Raw genomic sequence first — 22016 nt, 5'->3', positions numbered from 1 at the left:
CTGTGAGGAGCCTGTGCTCCATGGAGAAATTGTGCCCACTAAAGTGAGGAGGTGGGGTCTTGGTTGCAAATAATAATCTTTTAAAGTGAAAAAAGCAGGGCAAAGCAATGCACCAGCAATATCTTTAAAGAAGCTTTCCCCTTAAAGCCAAAGGATTTGCTGCTGCCTTAAGTGAACACCTCTCCACAGTCTCTCTGGGATGGGCATTGTCTCATTTTATCTGTGTTTGGGACACAAAAGCCAAATATGATGCATTTCATGGTGCACAGAGAACTTTGGCATCACTTTTACCTCTTAATCATGTCTAGTCTGTGTAAAATAAAAGTAGTTTCTTTAACAAAGCTGGCATCTTACTTACCATCTCCAGACGTGCTGCAGAGACTCAGGGTGTGTGGGAAGCATGGCAGGGGCCCACAGAGGTTCCTCTGTGTTTTAGCACAAATATCCAGCTGAGAGGAAACACTCTGGGGTTTGGGAGAAAACAGGTTTGGTGTTTAATGCAGCAAATTAAGAAGCAAACAGCATTTAAAAAAACCAGCTTCCCCTCAGAGTGTGCTGGTGTTGTACAGAGACACTCGCTGGGTTCTCATCTCCATGGTAGGGCAGGACATGGCGGCTGGGTCTGGCACCCCGCTTCTCATTCGATCCAGTGGGACAGGAGGCAAAAGCCACTGGGGAATGAGCTGAAATCCCTCCCTCGGTGCTGGGACACTCTGAGAGCTGGGCCTCTGCCCTCACAGCTGAGCTGCATGAAGGGAAATCATGGCATGGCTGCCCGGAAGGGTGTGAGGGGAGAGATATGGGGGAGAACTGTGAGGGGAGAGCCATGAGTGGGAAACCGTGAGGGGAACTGTGAGGGGAGAGCTGGGAGGTGGAAGCCGTGAGTGGCAAACCGTGAGCAGGAACGGTGAGGAAAGAGCTGTGAGGGGAAGCCATGAGGGAAGAGCTGTGAGTGGGAAACCGTGAGGGGAGAGCTGTGAGTGGGAACTGTGAGGGGAGAGCCGTGAGTGGGAACTGTGAGGGGAGAGCCGTGAGTGGGAACTGTGAGGGGAGAGCCGTGAGTGGGAACTGTGAGGGGAGAGCCGTGAGTGGGAACTGTGAGGGGAGCGCCGTGAGGGGAAGCCGTGAGGGGAGCGCCGTGAGGGGAGAGCCACCACCCTGTGCCATGCCACCACCCTGAGGGCCCTCGCCAAGGTGCTGCTGTAGGCAACACAGATCTGGGTGAAGTCTCCAGGTTTCTGTGCTGCCCTTTTGATCAGCTCCCCCTCAGATCCCCTGGTGTGAAGAAATTACACTGATACTGTGTCATCAGGGTACTTTTTACTTGCATTTGACAGACAAAATAATCGCCTGTAGTGCCGAAGTGCCCACGGAATTAATCTGAGCTCCAAGTGAAATGAGTCACCACAGTGTGCCAAGCTGAGTCCAACAACCTTTTTTATTAAACAATTATAGCAAACATTATCCAATATATAGAAAGAAGGCATGTAATAAAAATGAACATGGAAGTTTTACTCTTTGATATGAGTATATTCCCTACTTAAGGACTTACAGTGGAAATTAGCTACTTGAGTCTACAGTGACTTTAGTGCAAGGAACAGAAAGTTTGAAAAATGTTACAACAATCATTTTGGTGAGTCATGTCCAGCTCCACTGTCAGCCAAAGACGCTCTTGGCTGGTTCATCCTTCGGTTTTTCAAAGACTGTTTCACCTCCTGTCCGAGCCCCGCTGAATATGGAAGGCGCTGCGGAACCCATTTGTTCTTAGAAAAGAAAACCAGGAGAGACAATCAGTGAAATACCACCCAAATTCAGGGAGTCAAATTAGTGCTGCTGAAATACATATATACATTTGATAAATACTTCACTTGTCCACCAGATGAGGAACCCTTTCACTTGAAAAGGGCAATCAAGTCAATGTTTTACTCTGCTTAATTGCTTCCAATCAAGAAGACTTACCACATTGCCTCATCACTTGGTAGGTTTTAGATTTAATTTCCTGGTTTTTGGCAAGGTTTCCTCTGGCTCCTTTGAGGTCTTCCTCCTTCACTGGAGGACGCTTCTTTTTCACAGGGGCTGGCTAAGAAACAGACCTACACATGAGTATTTTGTGTACAAAGCACAGGGAACAAAGCTACCTCCACCCAAAGACTACAACATACAGAGTTGCTACACAATATTTCACCTATTTCAGTTCTGAAGTTACATACTCAACTACTTCAGATCTTCCCATAATCACAATTTCACTGCCCTTCCCAAAATCTGCTACACTCTTACTGCTCTGAAATTGTCTTTTTATTGTACAGCCTTTGAAAGAGCAATGGACTGCTTAATTAAAAAAAAGAAAAAAAAATTCTTAGACTTTCTCTGTCCAGCCCTGCCTGCTTATTCTGCAAGTACTGATTGGTAATTCAAGAACCTGTTCAATATTTGGAAAGGAAAAATCACTTTATTACAAAATTGGGCTTGTGCCTCAGTTAACTTACTACTTCTTTGGGAAACCAGTCAGAGAGATTCCAAATCTGGACTTGTCTTAAGTTCAAATAAACACTTGACCCATAGTTGATCATCTTAAATTTAAGGAACAAAAGGGTCTGAGCACTCAACAGGGCTCTGTACTGAACACATCTGAAGCACTGGACTTGGAACCCAAAAAAGAAGGAAACCTAATACAGAAACAGATGCATCATCAGGTGGTGCACTGCTAAAGCCAAGTACTAATCTGTTCACAGTTTATTCCACTACAAGGAAATAGGGATAACATTGCTTCATCAGCCTACTTTAAATTAGGACTGCCCAGTCAGACACAACCCCACTCTGCAGCAGCCAACACCATAACCATTCCTCCATCAGTTTATTACTTCATGGATGGATTTTCACTGTCCCACCAGGCAGCCCTCATGGCAAGATTCAGGGGCACAGGGATATGATTGAGAGGAACAGAAGACCCCCACACTCCAACTCTAATAGATTTGCACACTGAAAGATCAACAACAAACTTCTCTGACCATCACTACATACACAGGGCTTCTGATATTTGGGTTCTGGCAGTGGTGGAGCCTCTCAGGCACTGCCTGTGAGGCTAAAAGCAGTTGTGGAGGGAAACAAATCCCTCAAGGCCTACAGATGGCTGGAGCAGCGAGTCCCAGGGAGCTTGCAGGGACAGCGCCTGCATGACTGGCTCCTGGACGGGTGGCCTGGCTCCACTGGAGCCTTCAGCACAATTTCTGCCTGCTGCAAATTCCTGGGAACGCTCAGAATAGCTCACTGTCAATGCCACTTGTATGTGTTGTGGGAAACAAAACATTTACGAGATCTCTGGGGAAGACACGCATGAGTAGCCAAAGCAAGCGAGGGGAAAGGGCGGCAGCAAACCCTTCAAAATTCACAACACCTCGTGCATGGTTGTTCAGGTGAGCCAAACATCCCCACAGCCAGGAGTCACCTGTCCTTCTGGAATGACAACTGGCACATGATGGGAACAGTCCCTCATGCCCATGGCCCGCTCCACAGGCAGCCAACCCAGGAAGGGAAAAAGCCTCTTGCTTTAAGAGCAACGTGAAATCCACAAGGATCCTTCACCCATTATTGGTAACAGACAGTAAATCTGAGGCTTCTACCCACCGGGACAAGGGAATTCCTGGGGACAGGGTGAGGAAAGGTGGCTCTTGGCATACACAAAGATACAGCCAGGCTGAGCAGAGCTCTTGAATGTCACCCAGTTATTTTAAAATAAACCATCTCACGCTTTGATCGCAGAGGATTTTCCAGCGGGACAGTTGCTGCGGATTAGCCGGCCCCAGCTGAAGAGCAAAGCTGGTGCACAGAGAGGTTATGGTGAGCCCTGGCCAGCAGCTGCCACTGTCACAGCCCCACCACTGCTAACTGCTGCCAGAATTTCTGAGCAGGGGCTGCCAGGAGCCATTCCTGGCATGGGAGTGCAGCCTGTGCTTTATCTCCTCCTGTCACAAGACAGAAAGTGCTACTTTACAAGACATACAACTGGATTTTAAGTACAATTTTCTTTGGAGTAAAGAAAATCAGCTGAACTGAGTTACTCTCTATGGCTGAAGAACTGTGCTCTCTTACTTTCTCTGTGTTCCTACTCTCCATCACACTACTCCTGTAAAACTCTCATGCTGAGGAGAGCTCTGCCAGGCACATGTAGCTTGTGATGCAAATGTAACATTTACCTGAACCTCACCATTTCTGAGTTCATTTCAAGAGCACTTTGAAAAACTGATTATTGGGGCATGCATTAAAGACAAACCATTAGTTATAAAATGAGTATAAAAGTACTGATTTTATACAGAATTTCAGTCTCAAATATCTTATCCTAACTAAGCTTTACACAGTGACATTTCAGCACAGCCACCTCTTTGCAAAACAGAATTTCAGAATCACTGAGAAATTGTGTTAGAAAGGCAGAGATTCCTCCATCTGTGAAACATCCCAACGCAGAGTAGGGGAAAGGATTTTTCCCTTTCTACACAAATAAAAATATTTAAGGTAAACCAGAACATTTTAAAGCTAAATTAATTAACCATGTAGAGAGCAGCTGCTTTCCTTCTTCACCAAATAACCCATCCTAAGTATGCATTTGTTAAAATATTTTAATCACACAAGTCACAGAGTAGAAAAGCTGAATTCACGGGTTAACGAGAGGAACTCCTAATAAGCTTTTCCAAGCGCAGCATCCAAACCAGCAGCAGGTTTGCCAGGCGCGGCTCCGAGGGCTGGCAGCGCAGAGATGTCCCCGTACCTGTGACATAACTGCGGTGCTCCCTCGCTGAAATCCCTCCCAGGTCGTTCCCGACTTTGATTAAATCCAGCCCGTGAGCTCTGCGAGCGCCTGTTGTTTTCCTGGACTTATATAGAGCATGCGAGTGAAGTCACGGGCTGGCTCATGTTCCCGCAGCGGCGGCGGGATGGTTCAGGTCGGGGCAGGCTGTTGCTGTCCGTGGTTTATTCCTGGCGATGACTCGGGCGTGCAGCACTCACCGGGCTGGGCTGACGGGGGCAGCTGCGGCAGCGGGGAAGCCGGGTCCCGGCAAAGAACGCTTCCCGGGGAGTCCGCTGGGGCTCTATTTATAGCTTTAAAAGGCAATATGTTGTTATGGACACAAAATTGACTCTGAACCCTCTTCGGGGAGGGAGGGATAAAAAAGAGTGCGCATTGCTTTCCCAGCAAAACAAAATATGTGTTCTCTAAAGATGATACAAACCTGAAGTCCAAAGCATAACTGTGCCCTGAATCACTTTAGCACAGGAATCTTTAACAGGAGAGTGTTCTATGTCTTTTGGAAAGCTAATAAAGTAGGGTATGGTTTTACCCTTACAGCTCTATCTCTGATCATGCTCCAGTGCTGGCTCTTACTCAACTGAGAGAGTAAAATCACCTTCTACTTCCAGCACTATCAGCAAGTTTAACCATTTCACCCACATCTGTACAGGAATAGCTTACTCAGACATGGATAAACTCAGTGTTCCCCACTGTACTTGCTGACAGCAGTAAAACCTTTCTCGGAACTTTTAATATTTGTTCTCTAAACAATTTTTTAATTAAGTAAAGCCCTGCCATCTCTGAGCATGAATTCTATTTTTCAGTACTGCGAGAGGTTTGAGTGGGAGATTGTTCCCCTTTTGGCTTTTTATATGAAATCTTTACATCATGCAAAAAAAATATCAGCTTCTGTGACTGCTCTCAACACCTACAAAGAACCAAGACTCCAGCCAGGTGGGTTAATGTGAGAAGGGCAGGCATGGCTGACCTCCAAACACCTTCCACTAGAGAGATCAACTGTTGTAGTGGTAGAAATCTGCCCTAGCCTTTCCTCAGGCTCTGCCAGTGCTTTTAGGGTACAGAAAAGAACAAGAGGTAACAAAAATTTGTTTTTCACGATGAAAACATGACATCAAACCACAGCTCCAGTGCTGTACAAGCAGGACTGTGCGATCTGCTGGCTATGAACTACTCCCCAAGCCTCCCAATGCTCAAACTGCCTTTAAGCTGAACTATTTCCAGGCCTGAGATCTTCTCCTTTATTGGGGGAATTATTTGTAGGCTAAAATGCAGCCTGGATGTTACGCCCTTAGCTATTCCTTAGCTTGATTTTCTATTTTAAACCCACGTCTTTGTAACCAGAAGAAGCATTTCTACAGAGCAGCAGTGCCCTTAGTAGGCCAACAAAACAGAAGAATAAAACATTGACCTTAAAAAAAACAGATTTTTTTTTCTATTGTACAAAGTAACAGTTCTCTACTAAGATGTTTCTCTACAGTCCCACAAGCGTCACTATTCTGACTATCTATTATGACAGGAAAATAACATTCTGCGTGTTTAAAGCAAATATTTAGAATTCAAGACACTGAACTATTATTTTCCCTTCAGCTTTCAAAATTGCTTCAGTTAATTGGTACTGCATAGTCCTCCCTCAAAAGCAACAGAGTTGTGCTTTCATAGCAATTTAATCTATACAAACAAAATCAAACCACTCATACCTTGCTTGCCATTTGGGGCAGGTGAAGTGCTTAGAGAGGCAGGCAGCACAGCCTGGAGAGTTCTGTTCTCTTCAATTCCATTTCCTAAACCAGTACTCAACAAAGGGCACAATCATATACTTGCACAGATTATGGGCTATTTTTCATCACAAAGAACCCAGCCTAAATCTACAGTTACTTAAATTTTAGATTAGAAATCCTGTTCACCTGGTTGAGGTCCTTAAGATCTGTTAAATGGGACACGAATGACAATGGAACAAGATGGCTCATTTATCCAACAGTGGCTATTAAAAATACAAGTTGTGATCTTCCACTGCAATAGAAATTGTGGAAAACTCCTTTGCTGGAGGAATGGTTCCAACTAAAATATGGCAATGACCATAGAGAATTAAGTGAATGTGCACATGGCTGCCAAATCTCAGGGAAGATTTGACTTCTCCAGGAAAGTGCTAACAACCTCTCAGGGGACTGACACTTTAGGTAGAATGAAGATTATACTCTGAATTCCCTGAATGGGTGCAGAGGGTGTGGGGCTGCTTGGATGTGGAAGGTGAAAGTATGAAAATAACAGGGCAATGTCACAGAGGAGTTACAGAGGCAGGATTGGGTCCATCTTGTTCAGCTCCAGAGCTCCAGCCCTAAAAAAACCTCCCTCAGGAAATGGATCTGAGAGGAGCCTGCAAGGATTCTTGAACTTGTAAACAAAATTTGCAACTTAAGAACAATGGCTCTACCTGATCAAATGGGACTTGCCATTAAGGTAAATAAATATACTGAAATGAAAATCAACATAACAGGGTGCACAATTAGAGCTGAAGTTAAAATCAAGTAGCAGAACCTGCTTCCCACAAAAGCACACTATAGACACTGAAACACAGGCACTTTGAAACAGAACAAGTATAAAACAAGTGTACAAATCTGTAATAAGTCAGACTTTATTGTAAACCATTATAATGTAATTACATCAGATACCCTTAAAAGTTTAAGGTAACACCACTGATTAAACAATATGGTCCAAACAGAGGGCAGCAGAATACAGCTGTTGGTTTTGCTCACATTGGCTATACTCTGAATTTACTTACAAACAAACCCCACATTCAGTTTGAGATGGATACCCACACAAGACAAAAACACCTACAAAAGAGTCCCTTTTTTAAAGATACTGCAGTTTTACTTTGTAAAACCATAGTAGTAATTTTCAGTAATTGAACTGGAAACTTCACCTAAAAAAGTTTGCACGCCTATGCTGTAGATGTACTCTGACTTGGTGTGGCTGAATTTATTAGCTTTCACTACTGGTTTCTCCTGTAAAAAGCACAGCAAAGTTGCAAACACGGGTTAGTCAAGCACAGTGGCAGAGATTCCTTGTGATGCTCAGCTCTGAGCAGAGCGGGAGAGCCCGGGCCCCCCTCCCCAGGCTCGGCAGGGATCAGAGCAGACACCTGCCCGAGGGGATCACTTTGCATTGCTCTAATTTGCAACTCAGTTTCTGAGTTTTCCCTGAAGAAAAGCTATAGTACATTTTAGTTAGTAACATTAACAGACAGCATTCACCTACTTAAAGTAAGACAAGGGGACTTGAACATATTGAAGCCAGAACTTGGAAACCACATACTAGACAACACCAGTGTTTTAAGTTTATGCAGATGTGTCACAGGTCAGATACTAGGAACAGTTAATGTATTTAGGTTGACCACTCGTGGTAAATTCCATCTCCACCAATATTTGTGTCTCTTCTCTAAGTTATAATCCCTTCCTCTTACTTTAGCATTCACTACATAGCTTATTTTCATTAAACAGAATCCTATTTTCTAAGCACAGCCTGAATTAAACCTTTGCTATGAGCTGTCCTGAAGTACATTTGCCAGGCAGAAATCTGAGTGACAACTGGAGGATAATACAAACATGGTGTTGCAACCTCACACTGGATCAACTCTTTATGAAAAGTCCATTTCAGACTGTACTGCCAATACATTTTAACAAGTGGTAAGACACAGTGAAGCACTAAAGCACACTCCCTGCTCACACATGCAAGCCTGTCAGACAAAAGGACTTGTTCCTACTCATAATTACTGCAAGAATTTCAATTTTTACCTTACAGAGAGGAAAACGGCTGGTTTTATATTTTCCATCTCTTTCACAATGGTAACAAAGAATGTATAGATAAAAAACCCCCAGATTTTGTTACTTACCTAAAATTCTGAATAGAATTATTGTCTTAGTAGAGAATTTAATTTTTTCCCCTCTGAAGGTTGCTCCTCCTGTTACTATTGTGGTATTTAAAATACTTCTGTGTCTTTGGATCATAGTGCTTTACTACATCATCTCGCCAGGCATATCTATATCTCACAAGAAGAGACATTTAAGCACTTAAGACATGAGAAATTAGGCATTCAGAACCTTTTCTATAACCACCTTCAAGAAACTGCTCCGTAGCGCTTCATACTGTTTTGTACTTGGTCAATAAGCTTGAGGTCTGCTCAAAAGAAATATTTTTACATGATTAAGGCCATAATTTTATACTGACACTTCACAGACTAAACATGAGACTAGAATCATTTTGATAATTGAAGTAACTGGAGGAGGGAAAAGGAAGATAAGATGCAAGCTGGCACAGTTAAATTTGTGTGCGCTGCTCAGTTATCTCAGCTGGCGAGGACAGCCATGCTCTGCACTGGGACGTAGCACATGTTCAGTAGCTTTAGTTTACTATCTGAAACAGAACAAATCCTATGCTAAAAAAATAAATGCTGACAATTGTGACAAGAGCCAGCCCTAGCTCTTAAATCCCTTTGGAAAAGTGAGCTGTAGGAGACTATTCTGTTGATGAATTCCTTGAAGTACTGTGCTTTTGGAGATTGCGCCCGCCCAGTGGTCAATAGTCAAGAGAAGATGCGAGTGATACAATCAATAAAAAACCCCACACCCCCCAAACAGAGGCAACACTGATTAGGGACATTTCCCCATCCCCACCCCCCCATGTCAAAAGAAATCAGGTAAGCTTCCACTGTCATTAGTCTCTAGATTTAGTCTAAAGGAAACACTAGTACTGTAACTTATTGCAGTTCTTACGTTTCAGTGCACAGTAGCAAAGGTCAGTGGCTCAACTAAAACCTTGGGTTTGGTAAATGTCCCTTTGAGCTGGCTGGACACCCTGAGGTGTCAGAGCATCGTGTCCCCTTGGCAGCCACCAGGAAAAAGGATGCTGGAATAGTGAAAGTAAGCACGGGAGCGCACAGTTCAGTATTTACTAAGGCCCAGTTAAGTGGTCTGGATAATAAATCACATTAAGACCTAGTAAATCTATAAAAAAACGTAAAAAATCTTAAAAAGTTCTGAGCAGTTTTCCAATGAAACTGGTTTAAGGCTTGGAATTTTTCTGGTGTCCAGGTACTGCAACAGATTTGCATTCAAGGTCTGTTGTCACCTCTTTGACACATTGCCTTGTCCTGCACAAGGTTTAGCTAAGCAAGGAAAGCTGTCAGAAACAATCATTTAGAAAATATGCAAAGCAAAAGGATATCACTGAAAATATGTCTGCTAGGTTTCAGATCACTACGTGCTCTCAATTATCAGAAGAGACACTGAAAATCTCAGAAATGCTGTGGTAACAACTGCACTGTATCCCTTGGGGTTGTTCTTTTACTATTGAAGGATAATGAGACTTTATGGCATTAAATAGGAGAAATTTTGTTGTTGCTGTTGCTGTTAAGCACATTAAGTAGAAGATTGCTTTTCCAACAAAAAAAAAAAAAGGGACAGAATTGTATTTGCAATATTGTAGCACAACTGCTATAATCAGATCACAGTCCTGTACTGCAGGCCCTATAATAGGAAAAGTATCAGAAATGTTCCATCTCTTTTGGGTCATTTGAGAGGTATGCACAAGAGACTTGCAGAAAAACAAATAATTAGAGTATCCATAGATACTCATTTCACAAATAACTTATCACAATGGATTTTTGTTATACACTAAAGTGCACCTTTGTCAAATATGCAAACACCACCTCCTACTGAAAAAGGTATTTTCAAATTATGTGGTCAAGAGCACACACAGGACTGCATTTTCTAGTGATATTTGGTGACTTCAGCAGTGACAGAGAGCTTTTCCCTTTGCAATCCCTTTGTCTTAAATCAGGAGACAAGGATAAATAAGATTTTCACTACAAATCTTTTGACCTGCTCTGCACAAAAAAGGGAACGGTACCCATTTCTCTGATAAAGAGAATCTTTAAATACAACTGTATGAAAATATAACTTAAATATAAAATAGTCAGATAGATTTGAGAAGACTTGGAAAAAAATCTTTGTTCCACCTATTAGTTCCATAGGTACCCGGTAGCAAGTAAACATTTGTACTTAAAAAAATAATGTTAAGTTACAGCTTGTAACCATAAACTATTCTGCTCTAGGAATTATGCTGCAAAAGCCAGTTTTAGTAATAAAACACACTCCTTTAACTTAGTCAATTCTGACGCCTTTTTGAGAACTCCATACACTGTCCCATCAGTAACTGAAAGTGAAAGATTCTGTATCTGTTCTCTCTGATCTTCTCTGACACCTCCCACACGAATCCTTAGTGACTTGTCCATTTCCCACACATGATGAGGAGATGTTCTTGCATAACTGGTCAGCGTGTTTGTAGTGCAACTGAACTGGAAGTCTTCCAACTGCTTTGCCTCCTGTTGGTAGACCTTGCTTCTAAGTCAGTTTGTATGAAAAGGGAGATGCAATTGCAACATTAAACCCCACTGACAGAAGTTTTTGCCATGAAACCTGCAAGTCCACAGGCCAAGGAATGTGTCATACAGGCAGACCAAAGCGATGCTTCTTCTTCTTGATGGGCTTCAAGTTGGTCAGTCTGCGCAGGTCCTCCTCAGCATCCGACTCCTCCATCTCATCATCTGCTGAAATAAGGATCTAAAAACAAATTACAACTTCTGAGCGCATGGAGCAGTCACAATCCTTCTTTCTACTTTTAAATTTTACTTTTTTATGCTTGCAAAGCACCTTATTATTTGCTCAGGAAAGAGCTTAGAACACAATTAGGATTTACTGCCACATCATTGCAGATACTATCAGAAACCTCCAGTAAATTTTGCAGAAGGATGGATGCATATTAATCTCACTACAGCCCACTGACTCTGAACCCAAACAGTGATGCCACAACAGTGGAGGCAGCCTGAGAGAATATTTAAGGTCTTGATCCACACTGATAACAAGGTAGTCACATAACCTGACAAACCCCATATAAATAGCACTGTTTATCACACAGAAAAGTTACATTAACTTACTAAAGCTAAACTGACTCACCTTCAAATAAACCACCCATCTTTCAGCTGAACTAAAAACTGCTCACTTAATGTAATTTAGAATAACGTTATGCTAAGGCAGCTATGTAAATAATTCTCAAAAATCAGGTCAGTTGCCTCCACCAGCTCCCTCTCACTTTAAGCTATTAACCTCTCTTTGAATTAGAATTGTCTGTTAGTTTTGTATTCCCTGTAAGGTTTTTTTAGAAGCACTTGCAGCACAGCTCACCCGTGGTATTTACATATACTATTGTGTCTCCCTGCCCATCTGCAAGGAAATTAACTGCCAGAGTGGTACAACAATGACTTTTTCCTTAACTGGTTCTCATCTGTCAATGCCAGGAGCTACTGCTAGAGGTACACGCTCAGCAAATCAAAATTAAGTTGACAGTGCCACAATGAAATCAGTATCAGGAGGGATGCACTGGATTGATATTGCATTAACTGCAATAATTAACTCCACATACTTCTGACTCTGACTCCTCGTGTGATGCTGCTCTCCTGTATCGGACTTTGCTTCCATTTCTTGAATCTTGTCCTGCTTCCTTTTCTTCAAGTTTAGCTTTTGTCTTCCCTTTCTTCATAAGGAAATTATCTACTACCCAGAACATTAACGCCTGTTAAAAAGAAGGGGAAAGCAACAGTTCAGCTTTCTTCAGAGTAGAAGGAAGGTCCAAATACTGACCAAATGAACTTGAAAATAATTCTCAATTGGCCAAAAGCTAAATCTTGTGTAGGCACAGTGTCACATATCTTATTACACCTTTCAGGTGTAATCCAGCTACTTAATCCCTTTGTGGAAGAGAAGGAAATGAGAAAAGTAGTGACTATTCACAGTGATTGTATATTAACTCTTCATGTAGCAATGCTTTACCAGCAGTTATTATGTGCAAGGACACCCTCTGGCTCTGGCTCTAATCTCTAAATCCCTGATTGCTGCAAGAGTGTACTTTGGGAAGGATGACTGCACACTTGCCCTTTTCCTCTGCTCCACCACGGCCACCTGCCATTAGCCATGGTCAGACACAGGATACTTCACAGGATGTCTGTCCTTAGACCAACTGCTTCCTGAAGCAAATTTCACTGTAATTTTATAATCTCTGTGTCAGACAATCTACTGAAGTCATCAGGCCAAAGGGGTCTATGAGGCATTTCTGCCCCTCTCCTGAACCTGGTTCTTTTGCTCCATATGGATTTCAGCTTTGTAAAATGTACATAACCAGACAATTTACCCATTCTTTAGCAGCCCTTAAATTAACTTAAGCACCAAGGTACAGAATGTTTTAAGGACCAATGTTAATTAATGAACACATGGCAGAAGGATACCCAAGTAAGCATCTCATGAAGTGAGTGGTACTAACGTTAACAAAGAAGGGAACTATCAGCATGACGATTGCCAGCTCCAGCTGGGGGTTCTCTATGGGGTTCAATAAAGCCACCTGTGGAAAGAAAAGGACTGAGTTCAGCTCACCAGCAGTATGTGCACCCAACTGGCTTAGGCAGGGCAATGTTCATGTACAAGCTAATGTGACAGAAATAATGCAGGAGAACCAAAAAAGGGCAGCTTTGAGAAAAGCTAAGTATTTAGGACAGCTCATAAATTACCACAGATAAGTAAGTGGGGCTGACAAGAAACTTATCTCTGTCATTTTTGTTTACAGAAGTCTGAGGAGATGCATAAGAATCATCTTGAACATTTCAGAGCCACTCCCAAGGAACATGTAGAACCATCTTTAGGAAATTTAAACAGAGCAGAGTTTTACAAAATACACAGTAAGGAGAACAGAGTTCCCAAAGTAGTCCAGGGCATACAATAGAGCTAACTGGTTTTAATGGGCAATATCAGCACCACTTTGAATATCTGGTTGCACAGCGTCCATCAAAATAAAGGTTAATCCAGTCAGCACCAGTGGATTCACTAATCCACCACGAATTTCTAAAAGTCTACACTTAAAACCTATCAACAAGGTCAGGCAAAGAAAATTCTTCAAAATACTACAAGAATACAAAATGGGCAAGAATTAGAGTTAAGAAAAGAAAGAAGCACTTAGTAGTTTCAAGGGTACTTTAGACATGGAGATAGAATTAAATTTTGGATTTTTCAGTTTACAAAAACCCCTCCAAATACAATATGATATTTCTGGCAATGGATAAAGGTCTCATTAGCAGTATCCCAATTAAACTAAAGAACACAACACTACTACAGAGTTAATTGGCAATGAATGTAGACAATCATGATGCTTGAGCCAAACCAATAAACACAGCTGGAAGTCTTTACAGCTTCCACCTAAAATTCACTTGTCTGTAAATGCTGTAAAAACCAACCTCTTTCCACTGAGGTATAAGCAGCACTATGATGATGATGGTTTTCTCAAATGTCATAATCATTATGTACAGAGCACACTGGCCCATCCAAGCACTGCACTGCAGGGGGTCACCTGCAAGAAAGAAGAAAGGTTCAATATATGCATAGGTTTGATTTACTTCATAGTAAACATCTTAAAAAAGCTGTATTGGAAGAGACAGCAGGGCAGCTAAATCCTCCAGAAGTGCCTTCTCCAATTCCTTCAGTGTTGCTCCTCCCCTCCCTCTGCCTCACCCCAGCTTTCAAAAAGTATCAGAAACTGAATATAACAGGACTTTGTCCCATCCAGCAGTACCTGTAATATGCTCATACTGTTTCATATAATCTGATGAAAGCAAGACAGATAAACCTTCATTGTGTTTCTCCTCATATTGCTAATTTTTGATCCTCTATCATGACATACGTGTCTTAAAGGAGAAAATTTGTTAAGTGTCTTAAAGGAGAAAATTTGAGGAAAACGTGGCTGGGGAAAACACATTTCCCTTCAGTCTAAGTAGAACTTAGATTTCCACCATTGTCTCTAGGCTACCTTAAAGATATTTTTCATCTCTACAAAGTGAGTTACCATAAGTAACCAACTGAAGGTGCAAGAGCTGCTATAAAAAATTAAGCTGAATAAAAAATTAGGATCATATTGTAGCTCCAGTGTGAAAGGGTGCAGCAGGTGCACTCAACAGAGTGAAAACCTGAGTGCATGAAGTTATCTGCCAGGACAGAAAGAATACCACAAATATTTGAACAGGAAAACTTAAGCACACAATTAGACTCTTTGAAAGAAGGCAGAGAAAGAAAAAGAAGACAAAAAAGGGGAAAAAAAAGAGGATTGGTAAGCCTAACAAGCTTTGCAGGTGAGTTTGAAGCTGCACTTCACCAGAAAACAAAAGCAAGCTCTGGAGAGGGGTGACAGATTTTTAGTCTTTGCAGCAGCCTCTGCAATCTCTTCAAAGGCAGCTCCAAACTCTTAGCCTGGGGATGAATAATGTGCAATGGAAAATCAGATGCCTTAATGTGTTTGTAATGCATAATGGACAGTTGCTGCTTCCTTTTCTGGAACACTCCTGAAAGGCTTTCAGTATTAATACTTGGTAATACTCTGAGACTGAGGGTTTACTGCTGAAATGCTACACAGAGAAACTGATAAATCAGACTGGAGTCCAAAACAACAAATACTTCCTAAGCAAGTTTTACAGGATGAGTTTCTGATCAACACTCAACAGTCTGAGAGGAAAGCAATTAAAATGCTCAAGTTTTACAATTAAATATTGCAGTTGCAGCTTCTCTTGTAAAAACCCAGAGAGTTAGAATTTTAAAGGGAAAACATCAGTAAGTCAGAGTCAAGCAACTGTGATTCTTCTGAAGATACAAGGCCTGAATTAAGTTTGAGAATTACATTTTAGCAATTAATTTCTATACTCCCCATTTTTATTAGCATTCTCTAGTTTTTCTCACTAATTAGCAAATATTAAAAAAATAATCTAGCTTTTGCTATAGCCCTACTATTGAAATGAACAGCTTATTCTAATCTCTTTTCCAATATTTATTTCATTCCTAACAGCAAAGACAGTGAAAACAATTTTGCATCTTTTGCAACTCTCAGGAGATTTTGTACAGGCAAAAACTGTGAAACTCCATATTAAAAGTGCTGTGTACTCTCACCAATGAATGCTTTGTTCCACAATGTTTCTGTGGGGAGTGATGCTGGTTTCTTTGGGGTTTTATTTTGGGACATGACTGAAATTAGAAGTTGTATATATTAAAATTCTACTTGAGGATTTTTGTGTGCCCTACTGCACCTACAAAATTATCTCTCAGCTATAATTACAAGTGGGGGACAACAGGGATGCTGCCTACTTTGAATTTAGCAAGTCTTTTGACAGTGCCCCAGCAGTATCCTAGAAGAAAGGTGGGAAGATACAGACTGGGTGGGTGAAGATACAATTCTGATATGAAGGAAAAAAAGCTTTCACAGTGAGAGTGGTTAAATCTACTGGAGTAGGTTGTTTAGATAAAGAGGTTCTTAAATCCTAAACCATGGAGAAATTAAAGCTGACTGGACCATGTCCTGAACAACCCACTTCAGCTTTGAAGTTAATCCTGCTTTGAGCAAGAGGTTGGATTATATGGAGTTCCTTTCTAACCAATTTTTTCTATGGTTTTATAAGCCATGAAATTCAAATTAATAACATCACCACATCCAGAAGGTGCTCCAAAGAGCACCTGGATTTGTACATTCAGAGGTTCTGTACACAAACCCAAATTAGAACTTTAATGTTAATGTTGAAGCCATAAAGCTCTAATTTAATTTCTGAAGTCTCTTACAGTCACCCCTTGAATTCTGATTTTATACTTGTCACATATAAAATAATCCATCAAATTACTGGACATCTTGCTAGTGCAAGAAAAGCAAATAAAGAATGAAACTGAAATGTTTTGAATCCTCTGCAGTGACAACTGTAGCAGCATTTTTGGAAAATGCTGGGCAATGCTGAAGTAGTCCATACCTGTATCTGCCACTGCCATCAGGTGCTTTGTAGAAGTATGTTTAGAAACAGTTCTTGAACCCAATACCTGCTATTCCTCTACCCTGTAACTTCCTTCTGTTCTTCAGATCCTGAAATTTTTTTCTTGAGAAAATGCCAACTCACAGAACTACACCAAAATAAATTTTAAATAGTTTTGAAGGCAGAGCTAGCTACCCCACATGGCTATAAGTAAATTGCTCTGCAAGGGGCAAATGAAGAGCTGGAGGAAAAAGATGCATCAAATACAATTTCTGAGCTCTGCCATGGAGAGGCAAAGCCAAGGAAAGAGGCCACAGCACAATTCAGTTGCCAGTGGAGTTTATAATCACCAGGAGGGATTTATCACCTGTCTTCTACTTGCAGCAGCTAAAGTAGCTCAAGACAAGAAGGGAAGGAAAATGCAGGGAACATTCTTTTCAGTACAGATCATGACTGCTTTTCTCCTCTTTACACACTCAAATATATTAACTGATTCTGCACTTCTATTAAAATCCAACTGCTGAAGTAATGAATCTGAGAATATAAAACCATAGATATGAAGACAAATCCAATAAAATTAAAAATTCTGATTTAAAAAAGCCCTTGAGGGAGCATCATGGCCCTTTGTTCATAAATCAGACTGCAGTGCTGTTTTGCTGTACAAACAGCCACCATTTATAAATGCTGATATTTTGGTAACCATTCCTTCCTTGAGGCATTTATGCTTAAAAACTATCCTCCATATAAAGAAAAGGCTTTTAAAACCAGCAGGACACTGCTATTTTTGTGACAACTTCAAGTAATGAATCACCAGGGATCAAGTAATAGAGCTAAGAAGGGAAATGAGCTCACAGTGAGAACTAACTTGAGACAAATGATTATTTAGGCTCTAGGAACACAAACATCACTCAGTCACAAGAAGAGACCTGCCTGGGGGTGGAAGGAGGGCTCCTGTTTGTTTTCCCACATTTACAAACAAACTGAAATCACACTGATCTCCAAGCTGAGGACTTGACTCTACTACTCCAGATAAAATGCTCCAAGTCTCTGATACTCTTCAGTGAACCATGGGGTGGAGAAGAGAGATGTGTGGAGAAGGCTCCAGGGTGACCTTATTGCAGCATTTCAGTACCTGAGGGGGCTCCAGGAGAGCTGGACTGTGGAAAAGGCTATGGAGCAAGAGGACAAGGGGGAATGGCTGCAAGGGAGGACAAGGGTCAGATGGGATACTGGGAAGGAATTGTTCCCTGGGAGGGTGGGCAGGACCTGGCACAGGGTGCCCAGAGCAGCTGGGGCTGCCCCTGGATCCCTGGCAGTGCCCAAGGCCAGGCTGGATGGGGCTTGGGGCCACCTGGGATAGAGGAAAGTGCCCCTGTCTATGGCAGGGGGTGGAACAAGATGGGCTTTGAGTTCTCTTCCAAACCAAACCACTCTGTGATTCTGTGCTGCACATTCCATATTTAACTTTAAAATACCAAGTTCTAAACACACTTGCAACTCCACAGAACTGCATTTTTGTCTCCTCTTTCACCCTACTTTATTTTAAAAAATCTTATGAAAAATAACAGTGTTCTTTGGGTCAAACTGAAAAATATTAAATAAACTGGTGATAGGAGGGTTTTCACTTCAGGAACACCAGAGACACTTAAAAGAAGACGACAGCAAATGATCCAATGCAACTTGTCCTTTTAGATGGGATTTCTTACAGAGGGCTAACCTTACTGCACTTACTTAGTTTTAGCCAAAACAACTTTCCATCTGCTCTCTAATTCTCTTTATACCAGAAGCCTCTCTCACATGATTAATGGAAATGCAGATTTGCAATATGCTTTAAAACAGTCCTGACAATAGCTTGATTAAAAACCCAACACACTAAGGGCAGGACAGCACATTAATAAAGATGCAGAAAAGAAAGTTAGTGACTAATTAAATGATCTGATACTAGTGAGAACAACTAACAAAAGAGGGTTTATGTAATTTCATACATCACTTACACACACACAGAGGAGAATACTCAATAAACAGGTTCAGGTGTTTCAGATCTCTAATTCAAAGTGACAATACTGGAGCAGCCACAGACCATCTCCAAAGCACTACACAAGTTCATCTGTTGATTTTAAGAGCTTAATTACTGCAGTCAGAAATGCCTCATAACTAAAATAGACCTGGGTTCATTTGAAAGTCAGTAAGAAATAGAGAAATTTCAGGGGAGTGAATATACTCCCCACATCTCCCCACCCACAGATTGCTTACTGTTGAAAGAACATTAAAATGGGAAAGGACAACAGATTACACACAAAAAAAATTCAAAATGTTATTAGGGAGAAATAAAATCTAATATCTGACATGATTACAAACACCTACCTATAACTGTAATAGATACACTTTTTTTTTTCCCCTCTAAGAGGAAACTCAAGTCTTATATAGGCTGAAAGCTGCTCAAACATCTTCAAAGGGCTTCAAGCCAAACCAGCAATCAGAAAAGGGGGCTCTGGGCAAGAGGTCTCACCTCCTTCCTTGCCCCTTTGCCTTCCCTGGACATTGGTGCTTACCTAATCCCTTAGAGACACGAGCCTGGGACTAATCTGGAAGAACTATTTACTTCTCTTACATCAAGTGAAGTTTTGATGGTTTAGCTCTCTTGGTCAATTCCCTGAAGAGTCAGATATGCACAAGTCCAAGGAAAATAGTGGAAATACTGGACTGTGGCTCGTGGGATAAAAGCAGACAAGCAGTGTTGTGGCAGTGCTGATTTAAACAGCTTAAGTGGCCATAAAAGATACACATTAAATCTCTATAAATCTAACATGCCCTGATGGCATAGGCAGTTATTTCTAAGTTGCTTGTTATCATATCTAAACCTCTGACATTAAAGCAAATAGCAATTAATGCTATTTGATTGCAAACTTCTCAAGCTTTTAGAGTGCTCCAATTTCACAAGGCCTTTACTTATTCTTAGCTCTGTCAGCTGCTTAGGATCATTAAAACCAAAGAAATCTACAAAACCAAAATCCTACCAATAATAATTATAAAACTGCTGTGAAAGCTCCTAATTTGTTAGGCAAACATTTTTAACTTTCTTCAACTTCTTCCCCCCTCAAACCACTGGGGTTGTTGTTTGTCTCTCTGATGAAGAGCCACAGCTCTCTTATAAGGCAACATCTCCTCCCATTCCTGTCTCAAGGAGCTGCAAATATGATTTCTAGCATGTACACAAAAATTTCATTTTCAGCAATCTGAAAATAACAGACTGAACAAAATTAAATGCTGATGTTAAGAATGTGCAATACTCAACTGCAGCTGCAAATCCACAACTTCTGCACATCAGTGGACTTCTGGGTAACAGAAGATAAACTCTGCAACTTCACCTGGAAGTGATTTCACAGTCTGTCCCTCACATGTTTTTCAGCAGTGATACAGGCCCTACATGCACAAGCTCCAGTGATCATTACTTGAGCAGCACAGAGCATCTTGCCATTCCCTTTTCTGAAGGGATGTGGCTGCTTAAAGAGGGCTGGCAGAACTCTTGGTCTGTATCTTCAGACAGTAGCACATGGTTCAGTGAAAGCTTTACTAGGAAATGATCTTCCAGCAATCATTTTTTTAGAAGTGTTTCAGAGTAAATTTATCATGCTGTATTTTTTCCATGAGATTAGCCAATATCATAATTTGTTGTATCAATCCTTAAAAAAATAAATATTCAAGTATTCAAGCAGTCATTCCAAACTCAGTGAATGCTCAGAGACTTGTTGAGCTTTCTAAGACACAAGGTGAATACTGAGATATAGAACTTAACCCTCATGACAAGTGAAATACTAAAATGACTGTACAACGATTTTAGGATGAGTTAACCACTTGCTAAAGTACTCTGGGATTCTACCCTGAGAATCACTTCAGTGCCAGAGCAGGACATTTACCATACTCCCCAAAGCGAAGGGACTCCCACTGCTGCCACTCCACGATGCTGCTGACGGCACGGATCCCGATGTAGATCAGCAGCATTCCTAAGGTGGCATCCAGCAGGAAGTTGATAAGGTACCTGAAAGGAAAACCAGACAAAAACCCAAGGAGTCAGGGTCCATTTTCTACAGGGGTATCTTAACACCATGACTGATAAAAGAGCTGTAAGTATGTTGAGAAGCCAGAGTATTGAGAACAATCATGTACCCACTTCTGTAATTACACTGAGTGCCTACAATTTAAATAATTTTAGCAGTCTCAATATTTTTTCCTGTCCTTAAAGATCCCCAAACTTTCTAAACATAGTTATTTTCGAATACCTGTTCACCAAATCTGAGTTTTAATTAACGTTGCATTAGTCAAACACTAAAATCAAGGCTGAGTGTCTGCAGAGGAACGTCGGCAATGCTGATTCTGCACGAGTCCTGCTGAGGCCACAAGAGGCTGCTGTAAGCCCGCAGCAGGAAGGCAGCAGCAGCAGCAGCAGGGAAATCAGAGGTGCCAGCACCTTTTCCACAGCCAGAGAGGGCTCCCGGCCCCCAGGGATGCCCCAGGACACCGAGATTCTCCCGCACGCCGGGCTCACCCCGGGATGTGCCCTCAACCTGCCCACAGGACCTGCTGTGCTGCTGCCAGGCAAGTCTGGACCCACCTTCAAACTTAGGGATATTTTTCCTAAGATAGATTTTGGTTAATGCTGTGTGATATTTTTTTCTGCTATCAAGAACCTGCACCCTTGTCTGACAAATTATCCAGCTTCACACTGTAATTTCAGTTATCCTCAGAGCACTGAATAATCTCATTCTCTTACTTGTTTTGTGTCATGTTAAACTTAGATTAAAAGTGGGATTTGAAAATAAAAATACCTAGATGCAGGAGAGAATGCACATGTCAGCAAACCCTTTATTTTGCCTAACAAAATGTTTTGTGTTATTTTTAATAAACAAAGTTATTTTTAATTTAAAATACTGTAATATACTATCGTGCCTTAGCTTTAAACACTGACAATTTCTGACATGCTTTTGTTACCTCACTTGAATATATACTTTTGAGTTATAAAAATTGAATGAAAGTAATTTGAACCTGCCAGTTTTCAAACCTTTCAGGAAATTCTTAAAGCTATAAGCAAGGAAAATCCTACAATGATGCCTGGTATTGTTGAAACTGTCATAACTCAAATTTTACGGTTCATGTGCTAAAATAAATGCATTTTGCCTAACAGAATGCTTTGTGGTGGGAAGAGAAAAGCAGTGTTCTTGCACATTTCTACCATGTAGGAGCACAGAAGGAACCAAGGAGGAATAAGGAATAAAAACTGGCTTGTGCAGCAACACAAACATGTTCCTTGAGCTGTGTCTCCTTTGTTTACCCAAGAAC

General features: G+C 41.4%; 2 protein-coding genes across 2 annotated transcripts in view; both read right to left on the bottom strand.

Moving 5' to 3' along the window:
- Positions 1-1420: 1420 nt before the first annotated feature.
- On the bottom strand, positions 1421-4967 carry MUSTN1 (musculoskeletal, embryonic nuclear protein 1). Its single transcript, XM_036391025.2, has 3 exons — positions 4763-4967; positions 1960-2080; positions 1421-1763 (listed from the first exon to the last, which is right to left on the bottom strand). The coding sequence occupies exons 1-3, from the start codon at positions 4769-4771 to the stop codon at positions 1657-1659; spliced, it is 237 nt and encodes a 78-aa protein (XP_036246918.1). The 5' UTR covers positions 4772-4967; the 3' UTR covers positions 1421-1656.
- A 2445-nt stretch (positions 4968-7412) lies between these two features.
- The window catches only part of STIMATE (STIM activating enhancer), a 34588-nt gene continuing 19984 nt past the window's right edge, over positions 7413-22016 (bottom strand). Inside the window, exons 4-8 of the mRNA XM_036391024.2 lie at positions 20597-20718; positions 14139-14251; positions 13175-13252; positions 12281-12430; positions 7413-11421 (exon numbers count right to left, since the gene is read on the bottom strand). Of these exons, the coding sequence (XP_036246917.2) occupies positions 11305-11421; positions 12281-12430; positions 13175-13252; positions 14139-14251; positions 20597-20718 (580 nt within the window). The 3' untranslated portion in view covers positions 7413-11304. The remainder of the gene's footprint in view (positions 11422-12280; positions 12431-13174; positions 13253-14138; positions 14252-20596; positions 20719-22016) is intronic.

This window comes from Molothrus ater, chromosome 11, assembly GCF_012460135.2.
Source record: "Molothrus ater isolate BHLD 08-10-18 breed brown headed cowbird chromosome 11, BPBGC_Mater_1.1, whole genome shotgun sequence".
NCBI lineage: Eukaryota > Metazoa > Chordata > Aves > Passeriformes > Icteridae > Molothrus > Molothrus ater.
The sequence above is the reverse complement of the archived record's forward strand: the minus strand, read 5'-3'. Positions and strand labels throughout refer to the sequence as shown.

Bases quoted from the DNA above. Each gene is read 5' to 3' on its own strand.
- MUSTN1 (XM_036391025.2), bottom strand. The intron at 1,764-1,959 runs GTAAGTCTTCTT...TTCTTTTCTAAG, and splicing joins CCAAGTGATGAGGCAATGTG to AACAAATGGGTTCCGCAGCG.